The sequence below is a fragment of the Pelodiscus sinensis genome, chromosome 22 (genome assembly GCF_052426305.1).
Source record: "Pelodiscus sinensis isolate ZL-2025 chromosome 22, ASM5242630v1, whole genome shotgun sequence".
NCBI lineage: Eukaryota > Metazoa > Chordata > Testudines > Trionychidae > Pelodiscus > Pelodiscus sinensis.
In genome coordinates this window covers 20,425,055-20,452,448 of record NC_143073.1, presented here as the reverse complement: position 1 = coordinate 20,452,448, position 27,394 = coordinate 20,425,055, and the positions used below count along the sequence as shown (strand labels likewise).

Genomic DNA, 27,394 nt, shown 5'->3' with positions numbered 1-27,394 from the left:
AGTAGCTCTCCTGGGCTCAATGGATACCATTGACCCCTCACTCATCCTGGTGTAAATCCAGAGTAACTTTCCCTGGCTCAGTGGGGCTAGTTCCATTCTCACTCACCTCCATGTAAATCCAGAGTAACCCCGCAATGCCAGGATGGGGCGCTGACAGGTATCGGAGGATGATAAACGGCACCTGGGCTCTTGCTGCCCTCGCCTGTGTGTATCAAGCTGGGGGAGAGGAGAGTTCCTGGGCTTTGTAGGTGGGGAAACAGGGAAGGGCGTAACACGGGCAACCTGGGCCTGATACCCCTCCACTCACCCTGGTGTGAATCAGGTGTAATATGACTCTGGTCACTGGGGCTAGTTTGTACATTGTCATTCCTGGTTTACCCTGCAGGGGGAGCAAGAGCGGAGTCAGCCCCAGTGAGCCTGTGGAGTCACTCTGGATTTACACTGGGGGAGAGAGAGGGGATTGCCCCTGGTGATGCTTATGGAATCACTCTGGATTTACACCAGAGGGCCTGAGAGGGGAATTGGCCAGAGTGACACCTGTGAATCAGGAGTGACTCCGCTGGGCATCACCCCAGATTCACCCTGTGTGAGAGGCTCCAGCTCCATAGCGCCTCCATGAGGAGTAACAGTAGTTTGAAATTAGGGGCTTTAATTCGAACTATCTAGTTCATGCCGCATGTAGCTGCAGGCAGGTAGTTCGAACTACTGGGCATTTAAAAATGGCGGCACCCGGGAACATGCAATTGAAGCCCGGAATATTTAAATCCTGGGCTTCATTTACAAGTTCGAATGCCTACATTAGCCACCTAGTTCGAACTAGGGTGACAGTGTAGACGTACTCATTGAAACAGCTAAAACTAAACCCTCCCACCTCCCCGCACTGCCTGCCTCCCGCCTTCCCTGCCCATGTGTGTTTTGGGCCGGTTCCCTGGCCGCTGGCAGCCAACCGTAGCGCCTCCAGAGTCACACCCGCAGGGAATCCGGCCGCCAGGCCCGGGGGCCGGGGCACCTGGCTGGGCGAGGAGGAACTCCCTGCGGTTGGGCTGTGGGAGCAGTTCCATGGGAACCATGACTCTCCTCCTTCTCAAACACTCACCAGGAGCGGCTATTGCTGAGCACACAGCTGCTGGGCCTCTCCTGCCTGTACACAGGGAGCAGGGGCTCAGCAGGGGGCTGTGGGAAGTGGGGTGGGGGCTCAGTAGGTGTGGTGTCTGCAGGAAGGGGGCAGGGGGCTCAGTGGGCACTGTGCTGCAGGAAGGGGGCTCTGTGGGGGGTGCAGAAAGGGGGCAGGAAGGGGGCAGGGGGCTCAGTGGGCACTGTGCTGCAGGAAGGGGGCTCTGTGGGGGTGCCGGGTGCAAGAAGGGGGCAGGAGGCTCAGCGGGGGGTGCACCACACTTCCTCTCTTGGATGCTCCCAGCCCTGGCTCCCCACAGCAGTCCCTCCTCCGCCCAGCGGGGTGTTGTGAGGACCCCTGCAGTCAGGCGGGAGGAGGGTCTGTCTGTGCTGGCCCAGCCCTGCCTCCGCCTGTGTGAAAATAGTCACCACTATTGACGCTACTGCAGCCACAGGGTGGGGCCCCTGGGGGATTCAGTGGGGCAGAGAGCTGGGCGTCAGGGCTCCTGGGTTCTGTCTGTGGGCCTGGGGAGGGAGTGGTCTCCAGGGGGTTAGAGCGGGGGGCTGGAGTCAGGACCCTGGGTTCTACCCCTGAGCTTGGGGAGGCAAGGTGCCAACAGGGCCTTGCGGTGGTGGCCCCTTTAATCCTGGCTGAGTGGAGGGGAAATACGCTGGTGAAACATTTTCACCCAGGACAGGCTCCTGACTAGCGCCTCCTGGTCCCCGCCACACCCAGACATACCTTGATGCTGCAGGGGCCCTGCCTCTGGCTGTCTGAGGGCTAGGAGGGTTAAGAAACCCCCTACTGGCCAGTGGCATATTGTGTGTGGGGCGGTCTCTTTAACCCACGGCATTGGGTTCCATACCATAATACTCTAAGGCTCCCTGTGTGGTCACAGGGGCTGCATAAAACTAGTCAGAGTTAGGAGGGACTAACTCTGACTAGCCTTGCTGGACCCCAAAACACCCTGTGGCAAGGTGTTCCACAGGCCTCTGTTGCATCCCCCCCCCCCCCGATCTCCGAATTGCAGGGCAAAGGGAAACTGACTCCTTGGTTTGCCTTCCGCCCCAGTCTGGACATTGTAACCCTCTGTGCTATTTGTCATGTCTCTGCACTTTATTCTCTAGCATCCTTTGCCTCTGTGTAGGATTGCCCTCCTCCAGGAAGCTGTGATGAAGCCTGGCCTCTTTGCCTCGCCCATGGGTGTCCCCACCCCTCGAGGAGTCCCTTGCTATTTAAGCCCCTCAGGCTCCACTGCTGAGCCAGCCAGGTGCTTCCGGCAGGTAAGTCCAAATTCTTGCCTTTCTCTTTTGCCCCCAGCCCTCACTCAGGGGTGTAGTGGGGACATGTTGATGGCAGGAGATTCAATGCTGCTTGGGTTCAAGTTTGGTGGGAGACAGACAGACAGATGGAGGGAGAGACGATGGCAGAGAGGGTCTGTATATGGGAGGGATAGAAGGTATATGTGTGGGGATGGAAGGGGGTTGATCTAGCTAAAGGATGGGTGTGTATGGACATTGACAGATCAATGGACGGACAGACAGATGCGCGCTGAGGCCTAGCGAGAGAAACAAGAAGGCGCAGAGAGCAGACCATGGAGGGTGAGCAAGGAGAGCGCAGGGTAGGGAGAGGAGGAGGGGGTCGCTCTGCAGCAGGACCAGACAGATAAAAGACAGACAGGGATGCTTCTTTTGGGGTAAAGGCATCACCTCCTTCCAAGCCCCGGGAGCACCCAGACCAGACCAGACCATGGGCCCATCTACCATGGTATTTGGTCTCCAGCAGCGGCCTGCCCCAGCTGCATTCCGATGGGCGCATGACACTGCCTGGTAGCCCGTGAGGGCATGGTGTGCCCCAGGGAAGTTGCTGACCAGGTTTCAGGGGGATCTGTCATATGGGGCCACACACCTGGTGTCTCCAGCTCCTCCGCCCCCCTGGCTGCGGCAATCCCAGGGTGGATGGCAGGAGTCTCATTTTAACCCTTTGTGGCTGGGCTGGCACTGGGGCGTGGGAGAGACTGCAGGGCAGTGGAGAGCAAGGTTCATCTACATTGACCTGGAACAGGCAGGAGCCCCGACAAGAGCTGGGGGAGAGCCCAGGCATCCTGGCTCCCACTTGCCCTGGGAATCCCAATTCCCCCTCGGCGCTGCCTCCCCCACCCCCACACTCACCTCTGCTCCCCCTGGCACCCTGACTCCCCCCATTGCCCCGACTCACCCTTTGCCCTGCCCCTTGTCTTACAGCCATGGCAACGAGGAGGCTGCTGCTGCTCTGGACCGGGCTGGTGCTGCTAGGGGGTGAGTAGGGATCTGGCCTGGGGCGGGGGGGGGGTCGGGGGGTGCCCAGGTGCAGGTTACTAGAGCTGGGAGTGGGGCAGTAAAGAGTCTCTGGGGGCTGGGAGCAACCCTGGGCAAGGGAGGAGCCACAGGGCAGGGAGGGACTGAGGATTTTCCACCCTCTCTCCATAAATCAGGAGACTCCCCTGGGGTCAGTGGGCTGATCCGCACTTTGCACACGCTGGTGTAAATCAGGAGACTCCTCTGGGGTTAGTGGGCTGATCCGCACTTTGCACACGCTGGTGTAAATCAGGAGACTCCTCTGGGGTCAGTGGGCTGATCCGCACTTTGCACACGCTGGTGTAAATCAGGAGACTCCTCTGGGGTCAGTGGGCTGATCCGCACTTTGCACACACTGGTGTAAATCAGGAGACTCCTCTGGGGTCAGTGGGCTGATCCGCACTTTGCACACACTGGTGTAAATCAGGAGACTCCCCTGGGGTCAGTGGGCTGATCCGCACTTTGCACACGCTGGTGTAAATCAGGAGACTCCCCTGGGGTCAGTGGGCTGATCCGCACTTTGCACACGCTGGTGTAAATCAGGAGACTCCCCTGGGGTCAGTGGGTCAGGTTCAGCTCCTGCTCACCCCAGTGTAAATCTGGAGTAATCTCGATGGAGTCGATGGCTCATAGTTTCCTCTCTGTGTAAATTCAAGCTCACTGCTGGCCCAGCCCTGTGAGCCAACTTCCGCGGTGCCCAGCACAGCCTGGGTCCTGGGGCTGCTGCTTTGGATGGGCACAGCCCCCATGCAACCTTGGGACTACTGTAAGATTTGGTTCAGGGCCACAAGGTGCTGGGGGTCGGGGCTGGGACCATGCGCCCCATCCCTTTGCCAGGCCCCTGTGTTGAGGGAGGGGTGTGGCATAACATCAGCGCCTTACACACTCTAGCTGGGCATCGCCCCTCCGCCAGGCGAGGCCATGCCCCATGCATGCAAGGGCTTCAGTCTGCACTGTCACAGGGTACATCTCACTTGCTTTTCACACACAGTGGGGGAGGAGGAGCTGCACAGACTTCATCAGTGTGTATGTGCACACGTGTGTGAGTGTGTATGGGTGTGTCATCCTGTGTGTGTGTGTGTGTGTGTGTGAGAGAGAGAGAGAGCATGTATGGGTGCGTCGGCCTGAGTGTGTGTGCCTGTGTGTGTGTGAACATGTCTGAATCAGCCTCTGTGTGTGTGCAGAGTGTGACCAATGGGTGTACAGTGTGTGTTTGTGTGTCCATGACAGCATGTTTGCATGGGTCTGTGCATGTCATCCTGCATGTGTCTGTGTGTCCTTAGGTGTTTATGCAAGTTAGGGTGTGTGTCAGCAAATGTTTCTCTGTGTGCATCAGTATGTATTTGTGTGTATGTTAGTATGTGTGTAGGTTTTTGCATATATTAGCATGTGTGTGCATGTGTCTCTATGTATGTTTGTGTGTCAGGGGGTGTGCATGGATGGTTAACTCTTCCCCTCTGCCCTGTCCCTCCTGAAGCCTGGTGGCCCTGAGATGCAGGCATAGCAAAGGATGGGCACAGAGCCAGGATTTGACCATGCCCCTTTTCCCTTTTGCCACTCCTTTCCTTCTCGCCCTGCCCCTCGCCCTGCCCCTTTCTCACCTGGACAGGTGCCGGTGGAGCACGCCCATTCCCCTCCGGCCTTGCCTTTCCCGACGCGCAGGCCCCCTTACCCACAGGGAGGGGCATGGTGGGTCCTCTCCAGAGCTCCTTCCTGCCAGGGTTGAGCTGGGCTTTGAGATCTGAAGAGTGTGTGTGGGGGGGCAGGGCGAGTCAGGCCTGCCAAGGTGTGCACTTGGCTCTGAAGCAGTGTCCTGGAGTTACAGAGAGGGGTTGAGAGCCAGGGTTCCTGGGATCTATTCCTGGCTCAGAGAGGTGAGTAGCGCCAGGAGTACTATGTTCCCTCTGAGCTGCATGGGCAGCCAGCTGCACAGTTCTCTGATAAGCTCAGCCTGACAAGGGTCAAACAATGAGGCGGCAAAACTCGCAGATGACACAAAACTGCCAAAGATAGTTAGAACATAAGAACGGCTGGACTGGGTCAGAACAAAGGCCCATCTAGCCCAGTGTCCTGTCTGATGACAGTGGCCAGCACCAGGTGCCCCAGAGAGGGTGGACCGAAGACAATGATCAAGTGATTTGTCTCCTGCCACCCATCTCCAGCCTCTGACAGAGGCCAAGGACACCATTTTAAGTCCAAAGCAGACTGCAAAGAGCTTCCAAAGGATCCCCAAAACTAAGTGTCTGGGCAACAAAAGGGCAGGTGAATTTCAATGTCAATAAATGCAAAGTAATAACTATTGGAAAACATGACCCCAATTATGCATATGAAATGCTGGGGACCAAATTAGCTGTTACCACCCAAGGTGAGATGATCGTGGTGTCACCATGGCTAGTTCTCTGCAAACATCTGCTCCATGTGCAGCAGCAGCAACAAACAAACAGAAAGTTAGGCATAGTTAAGAAAAGGACAGAGATTAAACCAGAGAACATCTCATTGTCTCTGTATAAGTCCATGGGACGCCCACATCGTGAATACTACGTGCAAATGTGGTCACCTCATCTCAAAAAAGATCTATTGGCATTGGAAAAGGTTCAGAAAAGGGCAACAAAAATGATTAGGGGTTTGGAACAGCATATGTGGAGAGATTAATAAGACTGGGACTTTGCAGGTTGTAAAAGAGATGACTAATAGAGGTCTATGAATTCATGACTGGTGTGGAAAAAGTAAATAAAGAGGAGTTATTTACTCCACCCATAACACAAGAACTAAGGGTCACCAAATGAAATTAAGAGGCAGCAGCTTTAAATCAAAAACAAAAGGCAGACTTTCTTCACACAAGGCACCTTTGACCTGTGGAACTCCCTGCCGGAGGATGTTGTGAAGGTCAACACTTTAACAGGATTCAAAAGAGAACTAGATACATTCATGGAGGATAGGTCTATTAGCCAGGATGGGTAGGGATGATATCCCTAATCTCATTTGTTAGAAGATGGGAACGGATGACACCTGCGAAAATCAGAGGTGGGCAAAAGGGTCTCTGCAGGCCGGATCCAGCCCACCAAGTGGGTTGATCCACCCCGCAGAGATCCTGCCACTCCTCTACCCCCAGGCCAATTAGGGTCTGGCGTCAGGGGAGCACGCAAAGCTTCCTCCTGCCCTGCCAGGAGAACGTGGTGCTTTGAAGCGGTGTGTGCTGCTCACAGGGCGGGAGGAGATGACACGTGCTCCCCTGCCCCCAAGCCCTGATTGGCCTGAGGGGAGGGGAGCTGAGCAAAGTTTCCTCCCTCCTCCACCCACCCTTAGGGTTGCCAGGTGTCTGGCTTTGAACCGGACAGTCCAGTATTTGAGTTTTCTGAAACAAACTGAGAAAATAGAAATGAGAAAATAGAAATGTCCGTTAGTTTCTAACTAAGATGGAATGTAGATTGTGACGTGATGTCAAGTGTCCGGTATTTTTGTTGAAACCATCTGGCAACCCTACGCCGCCCTGCAAGGAGTGAGCGGCACTTCAAAGTGCCGTACACTTGTGCAGGGCGGGGGCAGGGAGAAGGACGTTTTGTGCAGCTCCTCTGCCCCCAGGCCCTGATTGGCCTGCAGGTGGGGGAACGTGTGAAGGGGGGGGCAAAAGGGCTCCCCTACCCCCAGACCAATCACGGTCTGGGGAACCCCAGAAGCATTCTGGCTCTGCCCCTTCTGGTTTAGACCCCGCCCCTTCTAGGGCAGCCTGGGCCCACTTCAAAAATGTTTTTGAAGCGGCCTCTGGCCAAAAATTATTGCCCACCCCTGGCAAAAATGTCCCGTGGCTATCCACAGCCATGGATGCGGATACCCTCAGACACAGAGCAGATTTGCAGGGATGTACAGCTCAGGAGTGGGGTTGGAGGAGCAAATCTCTCCCTCAGCCAACCTGGAGCTGCCTCAGAGCTGCTGTGGTTGGGCGACCCTTCCCTGACTTGCACCCAGCTTAGTCTGGACCTTCCCTGGCTGCAGGACAGGCTCCTTCCCCCGCCTGTGCCCCCTGGAGCTGCAGTGGCCATACAGGGGCGCCTCTCACGGGGTTCCAAGCTGTTGCAGTGGGAGAGGGCTGGGGCAGTCCTCTCTTCCCAGGGCAACCCACACCCTGGACCCAGCCCCAGCCCAGAGCTCACACTGCCAGTCAGAGCCCTCACCCCACAGCCCAACCCTCTGCCCCAGCCCTGAGCCCCCTCCCACAGCCCCACCCCTTGGCACCACCCCACCACGTGCTGTCCGAGTGTGGAATGACTTGCGTCATGTGACCTCCCTCTCAGCACATAGCACACGGGGACACAGAACATTGGCGGGATCGTGGCGGCAGTGTCCTGGCTCACTGAGGTAACCACAGCACCTGGGCCCAGCTCTCTCACTCCTGATTGTAACTCCCTTGCGGGACTCCTCAGCGCTACACTCAGAGGCACGTTGGCCCAGCAGAGCTGTGTGAGGGGCAGCCTGGGGCTGAGATGGCGGGTGTGTGTCAGGCCTCAGGGGCACAGGCAGAGCAGTGTGTGGGTTACTGAGGGCTTTAGCCATTGCCGTTTGTTCTTTTCCACCGCTACGGTACATAAACGCAGCTCCAAGCCTCCTAGAGCTGCTGGCGTGGTTACCCCTCTCTGTCCCTCTCCCTTCAGACCCCAGCACGGCCGCCCACATGGGCCGGGAGTTCATCACGGCCTTCATGGAGAATTACCAGATCAGCTACTCTAAGGCTGACTTCCAGCTCTTTGTTTCTGGCTACGCACCCTCCACCACCGTCACCATTGTGGTGCGTAAGTCCCAGTTCCACTCCACGATCCAGCTTGGCCAGGGACAAACGGTCTCGGTGAAGATTCCAGCCAATGCTGAGATGTTCGGCACCACCAAGTTCTGCAACACCGTCCTGGTGCAGGCGGACAAGGAGGTCTCGGTGATGTCGCTCAGTGCCAAGGCGCTGACGACCGACACCGGGGTGGTGTACCCGGTCCAGAGCCTGGGTGTAGAGTACTACATCCTCACGCCAGCTGGAGACGTCCCTGGGACCTACAAAGAGTTCTCAGTCGTGGCCTGGCGGGAGACCACGACAGTGGAAATCTACCTGAAGGGCAGTGTGAGGTTCCAAGAGCGGATCTACCCGGCTGGCAGCAAGATCACTATGTCCCTGGAGCCCTACGAGGCTGTCCAATTCCAGAGCAGCCAGGACCTCTCTGGCACCCGAGTCGTGTCCCTGAAACCGGTGGCAGTGCAGAGCGGGCACAGCTGTGCCCAGAGGAACACCAAGTGCAACTATGTGGCTGAGCAACTGCTGCCTGTCTCTGGGTGGGGCACAGCTTTCTTTGTGCCACCGATGCCCTTCCAGGCCAGCGACGATCTGGTGTACCTGGTGGCCTCCCAAGCCACACAGCTCACCTACCTCTCTGGCAAGGACAAAGGTAGCCAGGCTCTGGTGTCTGGGCAGGTCCTGCAGTTGAAGGTGAGTCTGGCCAGCCCACTGTACATCTCCGCCAGCGTCGGCATTCAAGTCTTCTTCTTCTGCACCGGCGGAGCCCAGGGCACCGTGAGGTATGACCCCTTCTTGGTCAGCATCCCAGACGTCTCCAGCTACTGCGCCTCCTACTCCGTCTTCACCCAGCAGGGCTTCGAAAACTACGTGGTCCTTGTGGCCAAGAGCACGCTGATGGCTGGCATCACCATGGACGGGCAGCCCCTGCGAGGGGCGCGCTGGAGACCGATCCCCGGCACCGAGTATTCCTGGGGAGAGCTCGGCCTGGGCGTCAGGGCCAGCGCCCGCTCGCTGGAGCATCCCAGCGACACCTTTGGGCTGCTGAGCGTCGGCCTCACTCAGCAGGATGGCTATGGCACGGCTGCTCTTTGCCAGAGCGGTGAGTGGGGGGGGGGTCTGAGGGAAAGGGGGGCCCTGGGCTGTGTCTGGGGCTTTTATGCTGTTGTGGGTGTGAAATCTTAAGGTGCTGGGCAGTGTGACTGTCCCTATGGGGGACCCCATGCGGTGTCTGCAGCGCTGCATAGGGAGCATGGCACCATCCAGCCATGGTCATTTAATGAGCATTGACAGCAAAGTCCCTCCCTCCGTCCATCCATCCATCCTCTCTAGCTGACCCTGCCAACCATTCATATCTCCCTACTTCACCCTTGTATAATGCTCTGTTATAAAGCCCCATCTACCTGCTCTAAGGCACTGGGCCACCAGGTCAACCCACTGGACCCTATAATTTGACCTGATGCCCATATGCTTCCTGTTATGATGTCGTTCCTATCTCTGCACTTGCCCTTTCCTTCTCATCCTATCCCCAGCCTCCCCGGTGCCCTCCTGCAGCTCTGTGCAGTGCCGGAAGAAGGAGACCTGCCAGATTACCAATGGCAGACCCCTGTGCGTGGCCACTTCTGTGGCGACTTGCTGGGCACTGGGTGATCCCCACTACCGCACCTTTGATGGGCGCCACTACGACTTCATGGGCACCTGCACCTACACCCTGGCCAAGACCCTCAGCTCGGATACCACTCTCCCAGCCTTCCACGTCATGGCTAAGAATGAGAACCGGGGCAACCAGCGAGTCGCCTATGTGGGCTTTGTGACTGTGCAAGTCTACGGCTACACCCTCTCCGTGGTCAGGAACGAATACGGGCTTGTGAGGGTAAGAGAGAGCCTGCCCCCTTTCATTCGTCTCTGTCCATCAAACTTTTCTTGGATTTTCTCTTTGTTTATTCTTTGTCTTCATTTCTCTTGCTCCCTTCTCATAGCTTTCTTCATTTTTCCTTCTTTTCTTTGTTTCTTCATTACTCTTCCTTTGCTTCATATTTTTCTTTTCTTTTCTTTTCTTTTCTTTTCTTTTCTTTTCTTTTCTTTTCTTTTCTTTTCTTTTCTTAAAATAATTTTTGGTTGAAACAAAAATAAATTAGAAATGTTTGGCAAATTGGCAAGCTGATTTTTTTTTGTTTTGGGCTAAACAAAATCAGCAGCTTTTCCGGAAAAACTTGCCAGCTGTCTACACTGGCTGCTTGAATTTCCGCAAAAGCACTGACCTCCTACTGTAAGAAATCAGTGCTTCTTGCGGAAATACTATGCTGCTCCCGTTCAGGCAAAATTCCCTATTGCGCAAAACTTTTGCGCAAAAGGGCCAGTGTAGACAGCTGAGATTTGTTTTCCGCAAAAAAGCCCCGATCGCAAAAATGGCGATCGGGGCTTTTTTGCGGAATAGCGCGTCTAGATTGGCACGGACGCTTTTCCACAAAAAGTGCTTTTGCACTGAATTCCTTCGGTGTCACCAAATCTGCTTTTTTTCCCCTGAAAAAATATTTCAGTTGAAACTTTCTCCCAGCTCTGTTGCCGAGCAGGCCTGGGGGTTCACCTCACAGGGTCCCATCATGAGCAGCAGCAGATGTCCCCGGGGAAGGTGCATGGAACCTGTGCAAGGTGGTGGCAGATTTACCTGCCCTGGGAAACACGAAGTGGTTCAAGGTGAAGTGGGTTCTCTTGGGTGGGCTGTGGCCTGGGCTTGTTTTTAAGGACGTGGCTGTTGGGAATAGGCCGTGAACTATGACCATGACTTGTGCTTTCCCTCCTAGGTGAATGCCCAGCGGTCCCGCCTCCCCATCTCCTTGATGGAGGGGAAACTGAGGCTGTATCAGAGCGGGGCCTCTGTGGTCATCCAGACCGACTTCTCCCTGAGTGTCTCCTACGACTGGGGCAGCTCCCTGGTGGTGAAGCTCTCCAGCAGTTTCTGGGAGAGCGTGAGCGGCCTCTGTGGCAACTACAACGGGGACCCTGGGGACGACTTTGCCACCCCAGCTGGGACGCTGGCTGCCAGCCCTGTGGAGTTCGGGAGGAGCTGGAAGGTGGAGGACGGGGACAGGTTCTGCTGGGACGACTGCCATGGGCAGTGCAAGAGCTGTTCCCCGGAGCAGGTCGGCAGGTACAAAGCGGAGCCCTTCTGTGGCTGGATCACCAAAGGGGCGGGCGGCCCCTTCAGCCGATGCCACTCCATGATCGATCCCAAAATCTACCTGGACAACTGTGTCTATGACCTGTGCATGAACGACGGGCGGAAGGAGATGCTGTGCCAGGCGCTGGCGAGCTATGCTGATGCCTGCCGGGCCGAGGGCGCGGCCGTCTCTGACTGGAGGAGCCTCACAGGATGCAGTGAGTGGCGCTGACCCCTGGTTTGATCCTGGTAGCTGGTACCAAAGAAATCCAAACCACGGTGGCTCAGGGGATGGGGCATTGTGTCTTCTCCCTCGATGGGGTGCCGGCTCCCCTCCAGCCCCAGGGTGGGTGACTGCTTGGCTCCGCGGAGGGCTTGGAATGGGGCACAGAGCCTGTCCCCTCTAGAGGAAACACTGTCAGGAGATGGGCTGTGGTTAGGGGAACATGTCGGCCCGTTTCTGTGGGGGAATTGGTGGCTGATCCTCGTTATAAAGTCCTGCTAATGAAGGGTGGGAGAGCATGGACCCCTGGGTCGGTGGCTTGCTACCCCCATCTGTCGCCTCTCAGCGCTGTAAACGTTGGGGTGAAACTGCCCTGAATAAAGAAGTCAAGCCACCCTTGACCCCACCAATGCTTCCAGCGGGACCAAGACCAAGCTGTGCCTGGGGGGCTCTGCTTCCAAGCAGTGGGGGCAGGGGAAAGGCTTGGGCCACAGAGAAGGCTGCAGGGAGTAGACTAGGGGCAGGGGTCTATGGGAGGCAGAAGGGGAACGGAGAGATCTGGGGGGCAGAGGAGGAGCAGTGCTGGGGCACGCAGAGTTGGGGAGCAGAGCGTGGAGGGGAGAAATGTGGGAGAGCAGATGAGCAGAAAGCTGGGGGTCCAGGAGGGGCTGCGGTTGGGGGGCAGGGAGGAGAAGATGGGGAAGAAGGAGGGGTAGCAGGGCCTACTCCCAACAACCCAACAGAGCCCACCCCCTCCATCAGGGGGCCAAGGGGCAGGGTCCTCCCCCCCCAAGTGGAGATTACCTAGCATTGTGTCCCCCTCTCCCAGGGCTGTTTCCTGGACTCTGGCATGTGGTATTCATCACCTGCTGGGAGGTGTTAGTGGTGCTTGAGGGTGGGGTGGGCGCTGCTGAAAACTCAACCGGTCCCCACCCGACACAGGATGTGTATTTAATGTAACTTGCAAAAGTTCCAAAGTTCTGACCCATCTCTCCATGTTCCGGTGGGCCGGCCAGGGGATTGTGTTAAGTGTTGGGCTTGGGGAGAGCACAGACCTTTGGTGCTTGGGCTGAAGGGGTGCTCCCTCTCCATGGGCAGCAGTAGTAGATCTCTTATCCTGCCTCTGAGACTGATGCATGAAGCTGCAGCATGCGCCAGGTGCAGCACTGCTCCCAATGACCCCCGTGTCCCATCCCTCTTCCAGCTCTGCCCTGCCCGGAGAACAGCCAGTACCAGCTCTGCGGCTCCGCGTGTCCTGCCACCTGCAATGACCGAGTGGCTCCTAAGAACTGCTCCCTGCCCTGCGTGGAGACCTGCCAGTGCCACGAGGGTTTTGTTTTGGATGCCGGGAGGTGCATCCTCCAGACCAGATGCGGGTGTGAGTTTGAGGGCCGCCTCTACGCGCCCGGGGAGCAGTTCTGGGGAGATGGTGCCTGCACGAGACGCTGTGTCTGTGACCCGCAAACCAGGCGGGCGAGCTGCCAGGCCACAGGCTGCCGGGCTGGGGAGCAGTGCCAGGTGCAGAACGGCATCCAGGACTGCTACCCCACAAGCTATGGAACCTGCTCAGCTTCGGGGGACCCCCACTACATCAGCTTTGATGGGAAGAAGTTTGACTTCCAGGGCACCTGCCTGTATCAGTTCGCTGGGCTGTGCAACAAGAGCCAGGACCTGGTGGATTTCCAGGTCCTTGTTCAGAACGACCATCGGGGCAGCCACGTCGTGTCCTTCACCAAAGTCGTGCAAGTCAAAATCTATGAGGTCGACATTGTGATCAGAAGGGAAAACCCCGGCAGAGTCCTGGTGAGTTTATCAAACCATTCTTCCCTTTCCTGGTTGGTCTTCAGACCTGTCTTCCTTTGCCATCTTCCTCCCTTCCTCTCTCTTTGTGTTTGTATATGTCGGAAGTCCCCCCTAACAGGTAACGTGCTCTGTCCAATGATGATAATCATTTGGCTGAATGCTTGGCCCCTCTGTGTGTCATGCTGGCTTTACGCAAATAGCTAGCACAGCAGACTCTGAGCGAATCCTCAAGCACCACAGACTCAGATAAGGTACAGAGGCCCCCGAGTCAGATTTATTATAAACGAAGCACAGCAATAGCTTCCCTGGACCAGACATCTACAGTTGGGCTAAGAACATGTGACCGTGGAAATGGACACATCGTCGTCAGTAGCCGGGGATCTGCCACTTCCTCCCAACGAGTGACGTCGAGGTGCCCAACATTTATAGAGTGAGACAATCAGCCTATGACATACACCTTCCACGGCATCGTGCGCGCTAGTGACTCGTCTGTTACTCTTCTTGTGTTTTCCTCCAAAACTTTCCTGCCCCCGGCTGCTCTGCTTTCGCTCCTGGTGGTCCAGACAAATATCACTTTTGTCAAACGAAGTTATGGTGCGCTAGGCTGGGGTGTCCTTGCTGCCCTGCTGGAGTGTGTTCACATGTGCCGTGTGTGGATGCAGTGCGAGCAGTCCTAGTGCCGACATTGCCCGGACACCGACTCGCAGGCCAACATCTGCTTTGACAGGGCCTGTTTCTCGCGGCATAGCTCTTGCTGACTGGTTCAGGCCTCAGGCCTTATGCCAGGCCCAGGCCTTATGCCAGGCCCATGCTTTAGGCTCCTTCTCTCTCCTGCAGCGTTCACATGTCATCTTCTCTCCGGAGTTTGCTCATTTTACCTTTTCCTTTACCCAGGACACCATGGGCGGCAGATGTCATAGGCACGGGGAGGCTAAGCCTCACCCGACAGCCTGGCCTGCCCCGACACATGGTCCCCAACCTGCCTGCTCTCAGTTTTCCCTTTCACTGGGGCTGGGGCATCTGGCCTGTGGCTGGGACTCAGGGCAGTGGGGCTGTGCTACCCGCCCACCCAGCTTGCACACCAGGGCTGAGAGTGGCGAGGGCCATACTGCTAGTCTGGCATGATGGATGGAGGGGGGCTGCTGGGACCACAGTGCTTGCCACCCTACCTGACTTGGGGTGGCTGGGGCTGTACCACCCACGCACCAGGTACACCAGACTGGAGACTGCTGGGGCTATGCTGATGCCCTGGGACAGAGGGCAGCACCACCCAGCTGCCTGCTCAGTGCTCTGGGGTTCAGCATAAAAAGTATTACTGTTTGGTGTTCCGTGGTCTCAAAACGTTTAAGAAACACTGCTCAAGGCAGTGGATTTCTATTACAGGGAGCTGTAGTCCGCCAAGGAGCCCAGCCCATCTGTGAGCATGGGGAGTGGAACTACAACTCCCATAAGGCAATGCACAGCAGGGACCAGACTCTTCATTTCTTTTTAACTGATTCACAGTGAAACCTTGTGGGTCAGTTAAAAAATGAAATATTCCAGTTCAGGTCCCACTGACCTACAATGAATGTTTCATTGTGGTGTTTCCCCTCTGAAAAATGGAACATTTTCAGCAAAATAAAAATTTTCTGTTCTAAATTTTAAAGTTTCAGAAACTGCATAATCTGCTGCAAAATCCTCCCTTCAGGGGAAAGCCAACCCCCATGACTTGCAAGTCATTTCCCCTCAGATTCATGACCTTTCTCTGGCACTGTCATTGTACCCACAGGCCTGCTGACAGGCAGCATGTTGGCAGGCAGAGGGAGCACCTGCCCCGGCGCCTGGTGATTCCACAGAGCCCGGAGCCCTCAGCCCTTTCAGTCGCCATGGCAGTGCCCTGCAGCGCAATCCAGGCCATGCTAGGACAGCACGGGGAGCCTGGTGTGCTCAGGGTGGCGCTGAGTCTGGCTCTCCTGTCCCTGCCGCTTCTGCCTGAGGCCCCGTCCCTTCTGGGGGCACAGTCAGTCCAACACATGCACCTTTCCCAGGGTCCAGCCCGGCTGTTGCCTTCCCTGTGTATCCTCATCTCTTATTCTTCTCGCTCCATCCCCGGTCCCGGCGCAGTGGGTCTATTTGGAAGACTGGCATAAGCAATTTTAATCAGATGTTCTGGGGACAAAATGGTGGCAGTTTTCACAAATGTTTGGTTTTGGAATCAATACAAATTCTAAAACACCCCAAGCCCCTTTATCCTGCTACCGGGAAATGGAAACATAGTTTAAAAGCCTTTTTTAAAAAGGGAAAATAAAAACTGACCAAAGTGGAAGCGACTACAGAATTCACCCTCTGGGTTTCTCTTCAGTCAGCTCGACTGTGAAAGTTCTTTAGGGAAGCAGGTTCTGCAGGTTCAAAGCTCCTTGCCCAGTGTCAAACCGTTCTCACTGACCCTTTGGCCCCTACTCCCAGGTGAATGGCGTGCTGACCAACCTACCGTACAGCCACAACAGCAGCAAGATCTCCATGTACCGGAGGGGGCAGGAAGCAGTGATCCAGAGCGACTTCGGTCTCACCGTCACCTTTGACTGGCAGAGCCGGATCACCGTCTCTGCGCCAAGCAGCTACGCCGGCGCCCTGTGCGGACTCTGCGGGAACTTGAATGGGGACAAGGGAGATGACTTGACCATGAGGGGTGGCAGGTTGGCCCCAAACCCAACGGCCTTTGGGCAGAGCTGGAAGGTGGCAGATATCCCAGGCTGTGTGGAGGTTGCCAAGGACGAGTGCTCAGATCTAGCAGCTGTGGAGAGACGCCAACGAGGAGTAAGTCAGGAGTGCGGGCTCCTCCTAGACAAGAGCGGCCCCTTCCGAGAGTGTCACAGCAAAGTCGACCCGCAGGGCTACTTCCAAGACTGCGTGTACGACTATTGCTTCTTCCAAGGCCGACAAGCTGTGACATGCCAGCTTCTCACCAGCTACGCCGCAGCCTGCCAGGCCGCCGGGGCGGCTGTCTCTGCCTGGAGGAACAGCTCCTTCTGCAGTAAGTGCGAGCAGCTTGGCACCGCCTGCAGGGCTGAAAGGAGAAAAAGCGGCGTGTGTGGTTGGGGCAAAGATGAGCTGATGGGTGGTCTGGGAAGGGGATTTGAGATGTTTCTGCCATAGCAGTAACAGGCTCCAACCCAGCCCAGGGAGGGGGGACTGGCAGGTTCGGGGTGGGCATAGGAGAGGCTGTGGGGCTTCTCCTTTCCAGGGGACATCAGCTGTGACATGGCCCTAAGACAGGGGAACTAGCTGGCTCAGGGGCGGGCGACTGGACTACAGAGAATTCCAACCCAGGCTCTGCGGGGGCGAGAAGTTGACTCGGTGCGGCTGGCTCAGGGAATGGGAAATGGGCCAGAATTTCCTAGGGGGTGGGTCTGGTGAAGGTCCTCACTGGGAAGTGAGCCCGTCCCGGAGCTCAGGCCAATCACTGGAACTCACCCGAGCTCAAGAGCTGAGCGGGCCGTGGAGACGGGGCTCCCCTGTGCCAAGGGGCCGGCAAGGGCACATTGACTGGGCACAGCAGGACACGTCCCACACTGCCCCCCCCCAGCTCCTCTCCTCCAGCCAGTGCCCGGTGGCGTTTCCCAGCCCCGTCTCCTTTCCTCTGTGTGGGATGCTAACGCCGGTTGTTCCACTGCCAGGTGTCTCCTGCGCACCAAACAGCCACTACGAGGTCTGCGCCCGGGGCTGCCAGTCGACCTGCAGCAGCCTCTTGGCCCCGGTTCAGTGCTCGGCTCAGTGCTGGGAGGGCTGCGTGTGCGACGAGGGCTTTGTGCTGAGTGGCGACGAGTGCGTCCCTATGTCCCAGTGTGGGTGCCTGCACCAGGGACGTTATTATAAGGCTGGGGAGACCTTCCACCCGACGTGCCAGGAGCAGTGTGTGTGCCGGGCCGGCGGAGACGTTGTGTGCACGGGGCTGTCCTGCCGCCCTAATGAGGAGTGCAAGCTGGCGAACGGCGTCCGGAAATGCCGCCCTGTCGGATCCGCAACGTGTACTGCTGCCGGAGACCCCCACTACCTCTCCTTCGACGGGGTCGCCTTCGACTTCCAAGGCACCTGCACCTACATCCTGGCCAAGACCTGCGCGGACACCGGGAACCTGACCTCCTTCGCCGTGAAGGTGGAGAACGTGCCCTGGGGCAACGGCAGGGTGTCCGTCACCAAGCTGGTGTCCGTGGAGGTCTACGGGCTCACGCTCACCCTGCTGCAGAACCGGAAGGGGCTCGTCATGGTAAGTTCTGCCAACGATGGGGCCGAACCCTGCCATGGCAATGCAAGGGCCACTTGTCCCACAGGTCAGTCATTCCAATTAATTCTCAGTAGGACTCAGGGTCTGATGGTGACCATACTGACACCACAGGCCTTTGGGTTTCCCTGGTAAAGTGAGACCAGAATCCAGCGCCCACCCCAGTGCAGCCAGTGGATGATTTAACATTAACCCCAGAAAGCTGAGATCAGAATCCTGCCCTGAGCCCCTTACACTGAGCAAAGTGACTCAGGATTTACCTTGGACTCTAGGGGTATGTCTACACTACCCCGCTAGTTCGAACTAGCGGGGTAATGTAGGCATACCGCACTTGCAAATGAAGCCCGGGATTTGAATTTCCCGGGCTTCATTTGCATAAGCCGGCTGGCGCCATTTTTAAATGCCGGCTTGTTCGAACCCCGTGCCGCGCGACTACACGCGGCACGGGCTAGATAGTTTGAACTAGCAAGCCATTCCGAACTATCTGTACGCCTCGTGGAATGAGGTGTACAGATAGTTTGGAATGGCTTGCTAGTTCGAACTATCTAGCCCGTGCCGCGTGTAGCCGCGCGGCACGTGGTTCGAACAAGCCAGCATTTAAAAATGGCGCCGGCCGGCTTATGCAAATGAAGCCCGGGAAATTCAAATCCCGGGCTTCATTTGCAAGTGCGGTATGCCTACATTACCACCCTAGTTCGAACTAGGGTGGTAGTGTAGACATACCCTAGGAGATCAGACTCTGCCCTAACGTAACTGAGTTCAGTGGAGTCACTACAGATTTGCCCAGCCATCACTGAGACCCTCCCTTGTGTCCCTAACCCAGCCCTGCAGCACCCCTACCCCTGCTCAAGGGAACGCTCTGTCTCTCCCAGGTGGACGGGGTCTCCCACAACCTGCCTGTGGTCGTGGCCGAGGGGCAGCTCCAAGCATATCAGCAGGGCGGGAATGTGCTGGTGCAAACGGACTTCGGCCTCACCGTGAGCTACGACCTGGTTTACCAGGCCAGAGTCACCGTCCCAGGGAACTACCAGGGGCAGATGTGTGGCTTGTGCGGGAACTACAACGGGCGCCGGGACGACGAGTTCCTGCTCCCCGGTGGCAGGCTGGCCCCTAATGTGGCGGCGTTCGGGTCGGCCTGGAAAGTCCCGGTCCCGGGGGCGGCCTGCGAGGACGGATGCACCGGGAACAGCTGCCCGGTTTGTGAGGAGAGGAAGAAGGACGTCTTCAAACAGCGCCACTACTGCGGGGTTCTCACGGCCCCTGACGGCCCCTTCGCCGCCTGCCATGTCACGGTCAGCCCCAGCGTGTATTTCAACAACTGCCTCTATGACGTGTGCCTGGCCAACGGGGACTCCCCGGTCCTGTGCCAGAGCATCCACAGCTACGTGACGGCCTGCCAGGAGGCTGGGGCCTCCATCCAGCCCTGGAGGAGCGCCTCCTTCTGCCGTAAGTGCCGGGATGCCGGTATGGCACAAGGCCTGGCTCACTCATCCCCCCTCTGGGCATCTCATTCCAGACCCTTCACTTCTCTGTGTGTTCACATCCAGTCTCTGCTTGCTCTCCCACTCTGGTTCCTTCCTTGCTCCCTTTCATAGAACCATAGAGCTGGAAGAGATCTTAGGAGGTCATCAAGTTCAGCCTCCTGCCCAATGCAGGACCAGTCCCAACTAAATCAACCCAGCCAGGGCTTTGTCAAGCCAAGACTTAAAAACCTCTAGGGACGGAGATTCCTCCACTTCCCTAGGGAACCCATTCTAGTGCTTCACCACCTTCGTAGGGAAATAGTTTTTCCTAATATCTAACCTAGACCTCCCCCACTGTAATCAGTTCTTGCTCAGTCAGATTTGCAGGTGGGGGCGGGAGGGGCTGTACTCTGTAAAGCAGTGACCCTGGGAAGGACCCAGGTGTCCTGACGGAGCCAGCTGCTCATGAGCTCCACAGACTGTGCTGCGGTCTATATGGTGTGGTGACCCTGGGCTGGAGAAACGGGACTGTGAGGAGCAGTCAGGAGGTGAGGTCTCCTTGAGAGGGCCACGACTGGAGACTGTGCCCAGCTCTGGGGGGCCGCACATCAAATACGATGTTGGAAATGGGCTGGGGCTCAAAGAAGAGCTACGGAAACAATCCAAGGGCTGGAAAACCTGCCTGGAGCTTTATGTGGTGTGTAACCCAGAGTAAGCTCGGGGGGACTCGGTCGGGGTCTGTCAGCAGTGCCCTGGGGAGATTTCGGGGAGCAGAGCGAGAACCGACCACTGGGGGATGGAGCCTGAGAGACTGAGAGTGGGCTTGGGCAGGCAGGAAGGCAGAGTTGGCTGCTCTGTGAATCAGTAATTTCTCTCTTTACTTCAGCTCTGAACTGCCCGGCCAACAGCCACTACGAGGTGTGTGCCGACCTCTGCTCGGCCACCTGCGCTGGGGTCGCCGGCGCTGCCCCGTGCTCGGAGACCTGCGCCGAAGGCTGCCAGTGCGACGCCGGCTTCCTCTTCGACGGCCAGGGCTGCGTGGCTGTGGACAGCTGTGGCTGCTTCGAGAAGGGGAGATACTACAAGGTACTGCCCCCTGCTGGAGGATGAGGATCTGAGCCTATTGCCCCCTAACTGGGAACCTAAGGTCAGCCGGAGCAGGGCAGATTCACAGCCTGGAGGTGCATCTGTGGGATCCCCTGGGTCTGGCATTCTGCCTGCTGGCTGTGCTGAGTCCCCGATCTCCACAGACAGGCAAAGACATCTGAGTCAGAGCCATGTGTTCCTCTGTCCTGGGCACAGACTCTGGGTCAGATTTGCAGGTGGGGGAGGGAGGGGCTGTACTCTGGAAAGCAGCAACTCTGGAAAGGACCCAGGTGTCCTGGCGGAGCCCTGTGCCTGTGAGCTGGAATACTTAGCTTCTACATCCTGTAGCCAGCTTCTTGACTGCACGTTGATGGGTTATGACCGAAACCGACAAATAACCAGCCCAAACAAGAACCTCAATAGGCTTCTCGCTAGCCGGTAGTAGCAGCGGATCCAGGCTAAGGCAGGATTGTAGCTGTGTCTGCTCCAGGACAGCGGGGAGGGGATGAGCTTGCAGAGTTTCTTTTGCCGTTGTTTGAGGAAGATCCTTCAATTCCTGGGTAAACTGGGCGGGAGGTTTTCTCTGAGTCCTTTTTGGGTGTGGGTCACGTCATCGTCTCTGTAGAGTTCAGCTCAGTGAGTTCAGTTTTATGGCTTTACAGTTCTGATGAAGGACAGCACAGTTACCTTTAAGCTATATTAAACTTATTTATTTACGTTTTCACTTTGTGCAGTGCGGTAGAGTTTAAGCATTTATTTTAAGTTGGCTTATTTAAAAGTTCCCAGATGGGCAAAGCTGTGGGTTTTACCCATTTAACAAATGCTGCTTATTGAAATTATCTCATCTTTGTGCAACATTGTGGGTTTTAGGCATTTGAAAATATTTTTTATAGATTTAAATTCTCACAGCTGCACAAAATGATGGGGTTGTCAGACTACACAACCGTAGCGGCTGGGATTCCAAAAGTTACAAATTTGTAACCATTAAGACACAAATTGTCAATCTCACAAGTCAAGGTACACAAAGAGCGTGGCCTTCAGGCAAATGCTGAGAAATTGCAGCCTTTTTGATACAGGAGGACAGCAGCTGCTGTGTGCCACCTTACTGAATGCCCTCTGCTTAGAAAGCAGGTATGTGTAAGCCAATGAACCCTGGTCCAGTGGCAGCTGGTATTGAATCTAGGACTTTAGGGACTAATCTCATGTGCCTCTCCACAGGCTACAAGCCAGATGGCTCTGGGCTTGGGCTGTAGAGCAGAGATCATGCTTCCTAGTGGTCTCAGTGCCTCCGGATTACACGTGCATCCAGCATTATCCCTCCTCGTTAGACCCATCCTGTTTCCAAGTTGCTAGCTACCGTAACCATCATCCGGTGGCAAGATTTAATCAGTCATCTTGGTAGCTGAGTCTAGTGGCTAGAGCAAGGGGCTGACAGCCTGGACTCCTGATTCTGTGCCCCACTGCAGAAGTGGGGTGTAGACGCTGGGACTTGTGGGCTCGGGCCTCAGTTTCCCCCCACCAGTTGTTCTCCTCGGGCCAATGAAAGGTTGGCTGTGTCTGCTCGCTGACTGGGGTTATGCCCTTTTTCCAAACAGCCCCACGAGACAGTCCTGGCAAACGCCTGCCAGCAAAGTTGCAGCTGCAGCCCGGCCCGAGGCCTGAGCTGTGAGTCCCATGGCTGTGCCCGGGATGAAACCTGCCAGGTCAAAGACGGGGTCATGGGCTGCATTAACAGAGGTAAAGGGCCGTGGCTGATGCCGGTGCTGTGAGGGGTTCTTGGAGCCAGAGCACATCAGCGGTTGTTGGTGCCAAGAGCGGGGGCGGGGCTGGAGGTCGGGGGCTGGGAGCTGGACTCTTGGATTCGACCCCAGCTCTGGGCTGGGAGGAGTGGGGTCATGTGGGATGGGAGGGGTTAGGACTCCTGGGTTCTTTCCCCAGCTCTGCTACTGCCTTGCAGTTATTTCAGGCCAGCTCTGCCCCCTGCCGGGACCAGAGTTCTGCTGAACACTCCCATAGACTCCTAGGCCTGGAAGATACCCCAGGAGGTGGAGTCCAACCCCCAGCTGGCTCCATGTCTCCGGGTGTATCCCGGTGCCAGCCCCCCACCAGAGCTCACCCCTCCTGCTTGCTGTCTCCTTTCAGACCCCTGCAAATCCCTGCAATGCCGGGCCAAGGAGACGTGTAAGATCGAGAACGGCCAGGCCACGTGCGTCCCCAACTACAAGCAGACCTGCTGGGGCTGGGGGGACCCGCACTATCACACCTTCGACGGGCTGAACTTCGACTTCCAGGGCACCTGCACCTACACTCTGGCCACGTACTGCGGGAGCGACCCCTCCCTGGTGCCCTTCACCATCAACGAGAAGAACGACAACCGGGGGGGCAACCAGGCTGTGTCCTATGTGCGTCTGACCAACATCTACGTCTATGGGTACAACATCTCTATCCACAAGGGAGAGGTTGGCAAAGTCCGGGTGAGTCTCCTGGCTTGGGTTGGGCTTCCAGCCAGCCCAAGGGCAACACACCACATAACACAGCGCAACTGGAACACAACACAGCAAGACTGCCACACAACATAGTTCATACCAACACAGAACAGCACAAATGCAATGCAACATGCTGCATGCAACACAGCACAGCACAACTGCAACACAGCACACTTCACATCCACACAATACAGCACAGCACATCTGCACCACAGCATGCTTCACACCAACACAACACAGCACAATTCAATATAACATGCTGCATGCAACACAACACAGCACAACTGCAACATAACCTGCAGCATACCAACAAAGCACAGCACAGCTGCAACACAACATGCTTCACACCAACACAATACAGCACAGTGCGCATGCAGCTGTCCCACCGTGTCCCACCAACGCTACATAGCATCACACAGCACGACCACAACACAAAACATCTGATGGCAATGTAACACAGCTTTGCACAGCACAACCATAGCATGACTCACCTCACATAAAATCACACCACTCCAGCTTGCTTCACAGCAACACAATAGCTTCTGATTCACGTATACCAGTGGTGTGCAATCTTTTTAGATCTGCGACCCCCACATTGCAGGGGCTGCCAACTGCTGGGCCCAGCCCTGGCCAGCCAGATCTAAGCGCTGCAACCCCCTGGGAAGACATCCGCGATCTCCTTGGGGTCATGACCCATGGGTTGTGCACCACTGACCTATACCCCCACACAGCTCAGCGCTGCTACTGTATTGTGTATAGCTTCTTCCACAGCACCTGGACTCGCAACACACTATCCCACAACATACAACCCCAGCACAATATTCTGTGCAGCATTCTCAGTGGCACCGGCAGCCCCAACACACCAGGCCCCAGTGCATTGTGTAGAGCACGTTCCAGTACACCAGTGCTCCCAACACAAGCTCCCTTTGTGCAGCGCATGTTCCGCCATCCCCATCCCCCGCTGTGCGTGCTCTCATGCTTGCCCTCCCCCCGCAGCTGAACGGCGTTGCCACCAGCCTGCCGCTGACCCTGGCCGAGGGCAGCCTGCGGCTGTTCCAGAGCGGCCTGAGCGCCGTGCTGCAGACAGCCTTCGGCCTGGCCGTCTCCTTCGACTGGAACTGGCTGCTGCAGGTGACCCTGCCCAGCAGCTACGACGGCGCCACCTGTGGCCTTTGTGGGAATTACAACCAGAACCCGGCAGACGACATGGCCACGCCGGCCGGCGCCCGGCCCAGATCAGTGGTGGAGTGGGCCTCCAGCTGGCAGGTGAGGGACCGCGACCCCTTCTGTTGGCACGTCTGCCAGGGGAAATGCCCCACTTGTGAGGAGGAGCAGCGGCAGCGCTACCAGCGGGACGAGGCCTGCGGGCTGATAGCCAAGGCGGACGGCCCCTTCCACGAGTGCCACCGCAAGCTCAGCCCGGACGGCTTCTTCGACAGCTGCATCTACGACGTCTGCCTCAACGGGGGGGCCAGGAGCATGCTGTGCCAGGCGCTGGGTGCCTACGCCGCCAGCTGCCGCAAGGAGGGGGTCGTGCTCCGCGACTGGAGGACGCCGTCTGGCTGCAGTGAGTGTGGGGCCAGCGGGGAGCAGGTTGGAGCAGGGGGACTGGGAGCCATGGCTCTTCAGTTCTACCCCTGGCTCTGGGAAGGGAGTGGGTCAGAGCAGGGTGGGCCGGGAGTCAGCATTCCTGGGTTCTATTCTCACCCTAAACATCCCATGATGCATCAGGGTGGTTGGCTCCCATGGTGCACCACTTCCCCTTCACAAAACGAGAGAGCACGGTGCATCATGGGTGATGTCCAGACACGGAGCTAGGTGTTTATAGGTGAGAAGGAGGCACCAAACCAGTGCCCCAAGGAAGCACTAGGGCAGCATTTCCGAGCAGAACTCTTTAGATTGCTTTTTGTTTGTTGTCAGCTGAAATTTGCACCCCAAATCAATGTTTTCCATAGGGGTAAGCCTCTCATTTTTCCTATCAACTCTCATGTTTCAGGGCATGACAGACTGCAGGGTCAGGAAGGGATTTTTGCTCCGCTCTGCAGCTGGCCTGAGTGTGATACCTGAGTGTGTAGCATCTTCAAAGGGAGGTGGGATATAGGATTGTCTGGACCAGGGCTACGCGTCGGGATAGGCTGTGGGTCAGTTTGGCTGTTGTTAATTTCCCCTCCCTTATCTCAGCCCTGCCCTGCCCTGAGAACAGCCACTACGAGGCCTGTGGGGATGCCTGCCCGGCCAGCTGCTCCGACCGAACTGCCAACACCTCTTGCCGGGAGCCCTGCGTGGAGACCTGCCAGTGTAACGCCGGTTACGTCCTCAGCGCCGGGCAGTGCGTCCCCGTGGGGAGCTGTGGCTGCGACTACAACGGCCGCTACTACCAACCCAGCGAGGAGTTCTGGGCCGATGAGAACTGCCGCTCTCGGTGCAGGTGTGACCCCAGCCTGGGCATGGTGCTTTGCCAGGAGACCAGCTGCAAGGCCAGTGAGAGATGCGCCGTGGTCAATGGGGTCCGGGGCTGCCAGCCAATCAGCTACTCCACCTGCACGGCCTCCGGGGACCGTCACTACACCACCTTCGCTGGGCTGAGATATGACTTCCAGGGCACCTGCATCTACCAGCTGGTGGGGGTCTGCTCCAAGGACCCCACGCTCACCCCGTTTAATGTCACAATCCAAAACAACCGCGGCAGCAGGGCTGTGTCCTTTACCAGGGAGGTGACCCTGGAGCTGTACGGCAGAACCATCACCATCAGCCAACAGCATCCCCAGAGGATCCAGGTACATGGGCTCTTGCGGAAGGGGGATCTGGGTGCCAGATTCCAGCTGGGGTCAATGAGCCGTAGCTCCATTGGAGTCAATTGGGCAGATCCCGGCTGAGTTAATGGGCTGTTGCTCTATTGGAGTCAGTGGGCCAGATCTCAGCTGGGGTCAATGGGCCGTAGCTCCATTGGAGTCAATTGGGCAGATCCCGGCTGAGTTAATGGGCTGTTGCTCTATTGGAGTCAGTGGGCCAGATCTCAGCTGGGGTCAATGGGCCGTAGCTCCATTGGAGTCAATGGGACAGATCCCGGCTGACTCAATGGGCCTATAGCTCCATTGGAGTCAATGGGGCAGATCCCGGCTGGGTCAATGGGCCATAGCTCCATTGGAGTCAATGGGGCAGATCCCGGCTGGGTCAATGGGCCATAGCTCCATTGGAGTCAATGGGGCAGATCCCGGCTGGGTCAATGGGCCATAGCTCCATTGGAGTCAATGGGGCAGATCCCGGCTGGGTCAATGGGCCATAGCTCCATTGGAGTCAATGGGGCAGATCCCGGCTGACTCAATGGGCCTATAGCTCCATTGGAGTCAATGGGGCAGATCCCGGCTGACTCAATGGGCCTATAGCTCCATTGGAGTCAATGGGGCAGATCCCGGCTGGGTCAATGGGCCATAGCTCCATTGGAGTCAATGGGGCAGATCCCGGCTGGGTCAATGGGCCATAGCTCCATTGGAGTCAATGGGGCAGATCCCGGCTGGGTCAATGGGCCATAGCTCCATTGGAGTCAATGGGGCAGATCCCGGCTGGGTCAATGGGCTGTTGCTCTATTGGAGTCAATGGGGCAGATCCCAGCTGGGTCAATGGGCAGTTGCTCCATTGGAGTCAATGGGGCAGATCCCAGCTGTTGGGATTCACAGAGGATATGAGCTCTGGTGTCCATGTAAACCAAGGAGCCAGCCTTTAGTTAAGCAAGTAGCTGGTATGTTGGAAAGCGTTAGTGCGACACTGTGTGTATGATCCGAGGCACACCGCAGGACAAAATCTTGCCCAAAATTACATAGACAGTCAGTGGAAGAGCTGGGAAAAGAGCCCAGGAGTCCTAGCTTTCAGCTTTAGCCACTAGACACTACTCCCACCCAGAGCCGTGGAGAGAACCCAGGAGTCCTGGCTCCCACTACCTCTCAGAGCTGTGGATGGAGCCCTGGGTCCCTGTCCCCTGCTTGTAACATTCATTCACAGTTAACCCCTGTCCCTGCCATGTCTGCTCCAGGTGGACGGAGTCTTTGTGGATCTGCCTTTCTACCATGAGGAGAAGCTTCAGGCCTATGTCAGCGGAGCCCACGTCCTCATCAAGACCGCCTTCGACCTGAGGGTGACCTTTGACTGGAACAGCCTGGTCCGGGTCACCGTGCCCAGCACCTATGCCAACGCCCTCTGCGGCCTGTGCGGCAACAGCAACCCGAGCCCTGGCCAAGATCTGACGATGAGGGACGGGAGCCGGGCCACCGACACCGTCCGTTTCGCAGAGAGCTGGCAGGTGGGGGAGGCCCCAGGCTGCTCGGCTAGCTGCACCGGGGACTGCTCGGTCTGCAGCGAGGCTCAGAGACAAACCTACAGGGGAGAGCAGTACTGCGGGGTCCTCGCCAGAGGGGACGGGCCGTTCAGTCAGTGCCACGGGGCCGTCGACCCCGCCCCCTTCCTCCTCAACTGTCTGTCTGACACCTGCCAGTACAAGGGGCATCACTCAGCTCTGTGCAGCGCGATCGGTGCCTACGTGGCGGCCTGCCAGGCCCGGGGAGTCCCGCTGGGGCCGTGGAGATCGGCCTCCTTCTGCAGTGAGTGTTGTGGGCGGGACTCTGCTTTGGGGGCAGGCAGGGGCGGGGGCAAGGTCAAAATGTCTTACTCACCGGCCGCATGCGTCTGTGACT

General features: G+C 57.0%; 1 protein-coding gene across 1 annotated transcript in view; it reads left to right on the top strand.

The window, feature by feature from the left end:
* Positions 1-8,104: 8,104 nt before the first annotated feature.
* LOC102448003 (IgGFc-binding protein-like) overlaps positions 8,105-27,394 on the top strand; it is a 33,815-nt gene continuing 14,525 nt past the window's right edge. The window contains exons 1-13 of the mRNA XM_075907485.2: positions 8,105-9,326; positions 9,757-10,097; positions 11,029-11,602; positions 12,812-13,410; positions 15,856-16,423; positions 17,067-17,656; positions 18,544-19,117; positions 20,021-20,220; positions 21,816-21,957; positions 22,363-22,694; positions 23,703-24,273; positions 24,888-25,483; positions 26,737-27,301. Coding sequence (XP_075763600.2) covers positions 8,120-9,326; positions 9,757-10,097; positions 11,029-11,602; positions 12,812-13,410; positions 15,856-16,423; positions 17,067-17,656; positions 18,544-19,117; positions 20,021-20,220; positions 21,816-21,957; positions 22,363-22,694; positions 23,703-24,273; positions 24,888-25,483; positions 26,737-27,301 — 6,859 coding nt within the window. The 5' untranslated portion in view covers positions 8,105-8,119. The remainder of the gene's footprint in view (positions 9,327-9,756; positions 10,098-11,028; positions 11,603-12,811; positions 13,411-15,855; positions 16,424-17,066; positions 17,657-18,543; positions 19,118-20,020; positions 20,221-21,815; positions 21,958-22,362; positions 22,695-23,702; positions 24,274-24,887; positions 25,484-26,736; positions 27,302-27,394) is intronic.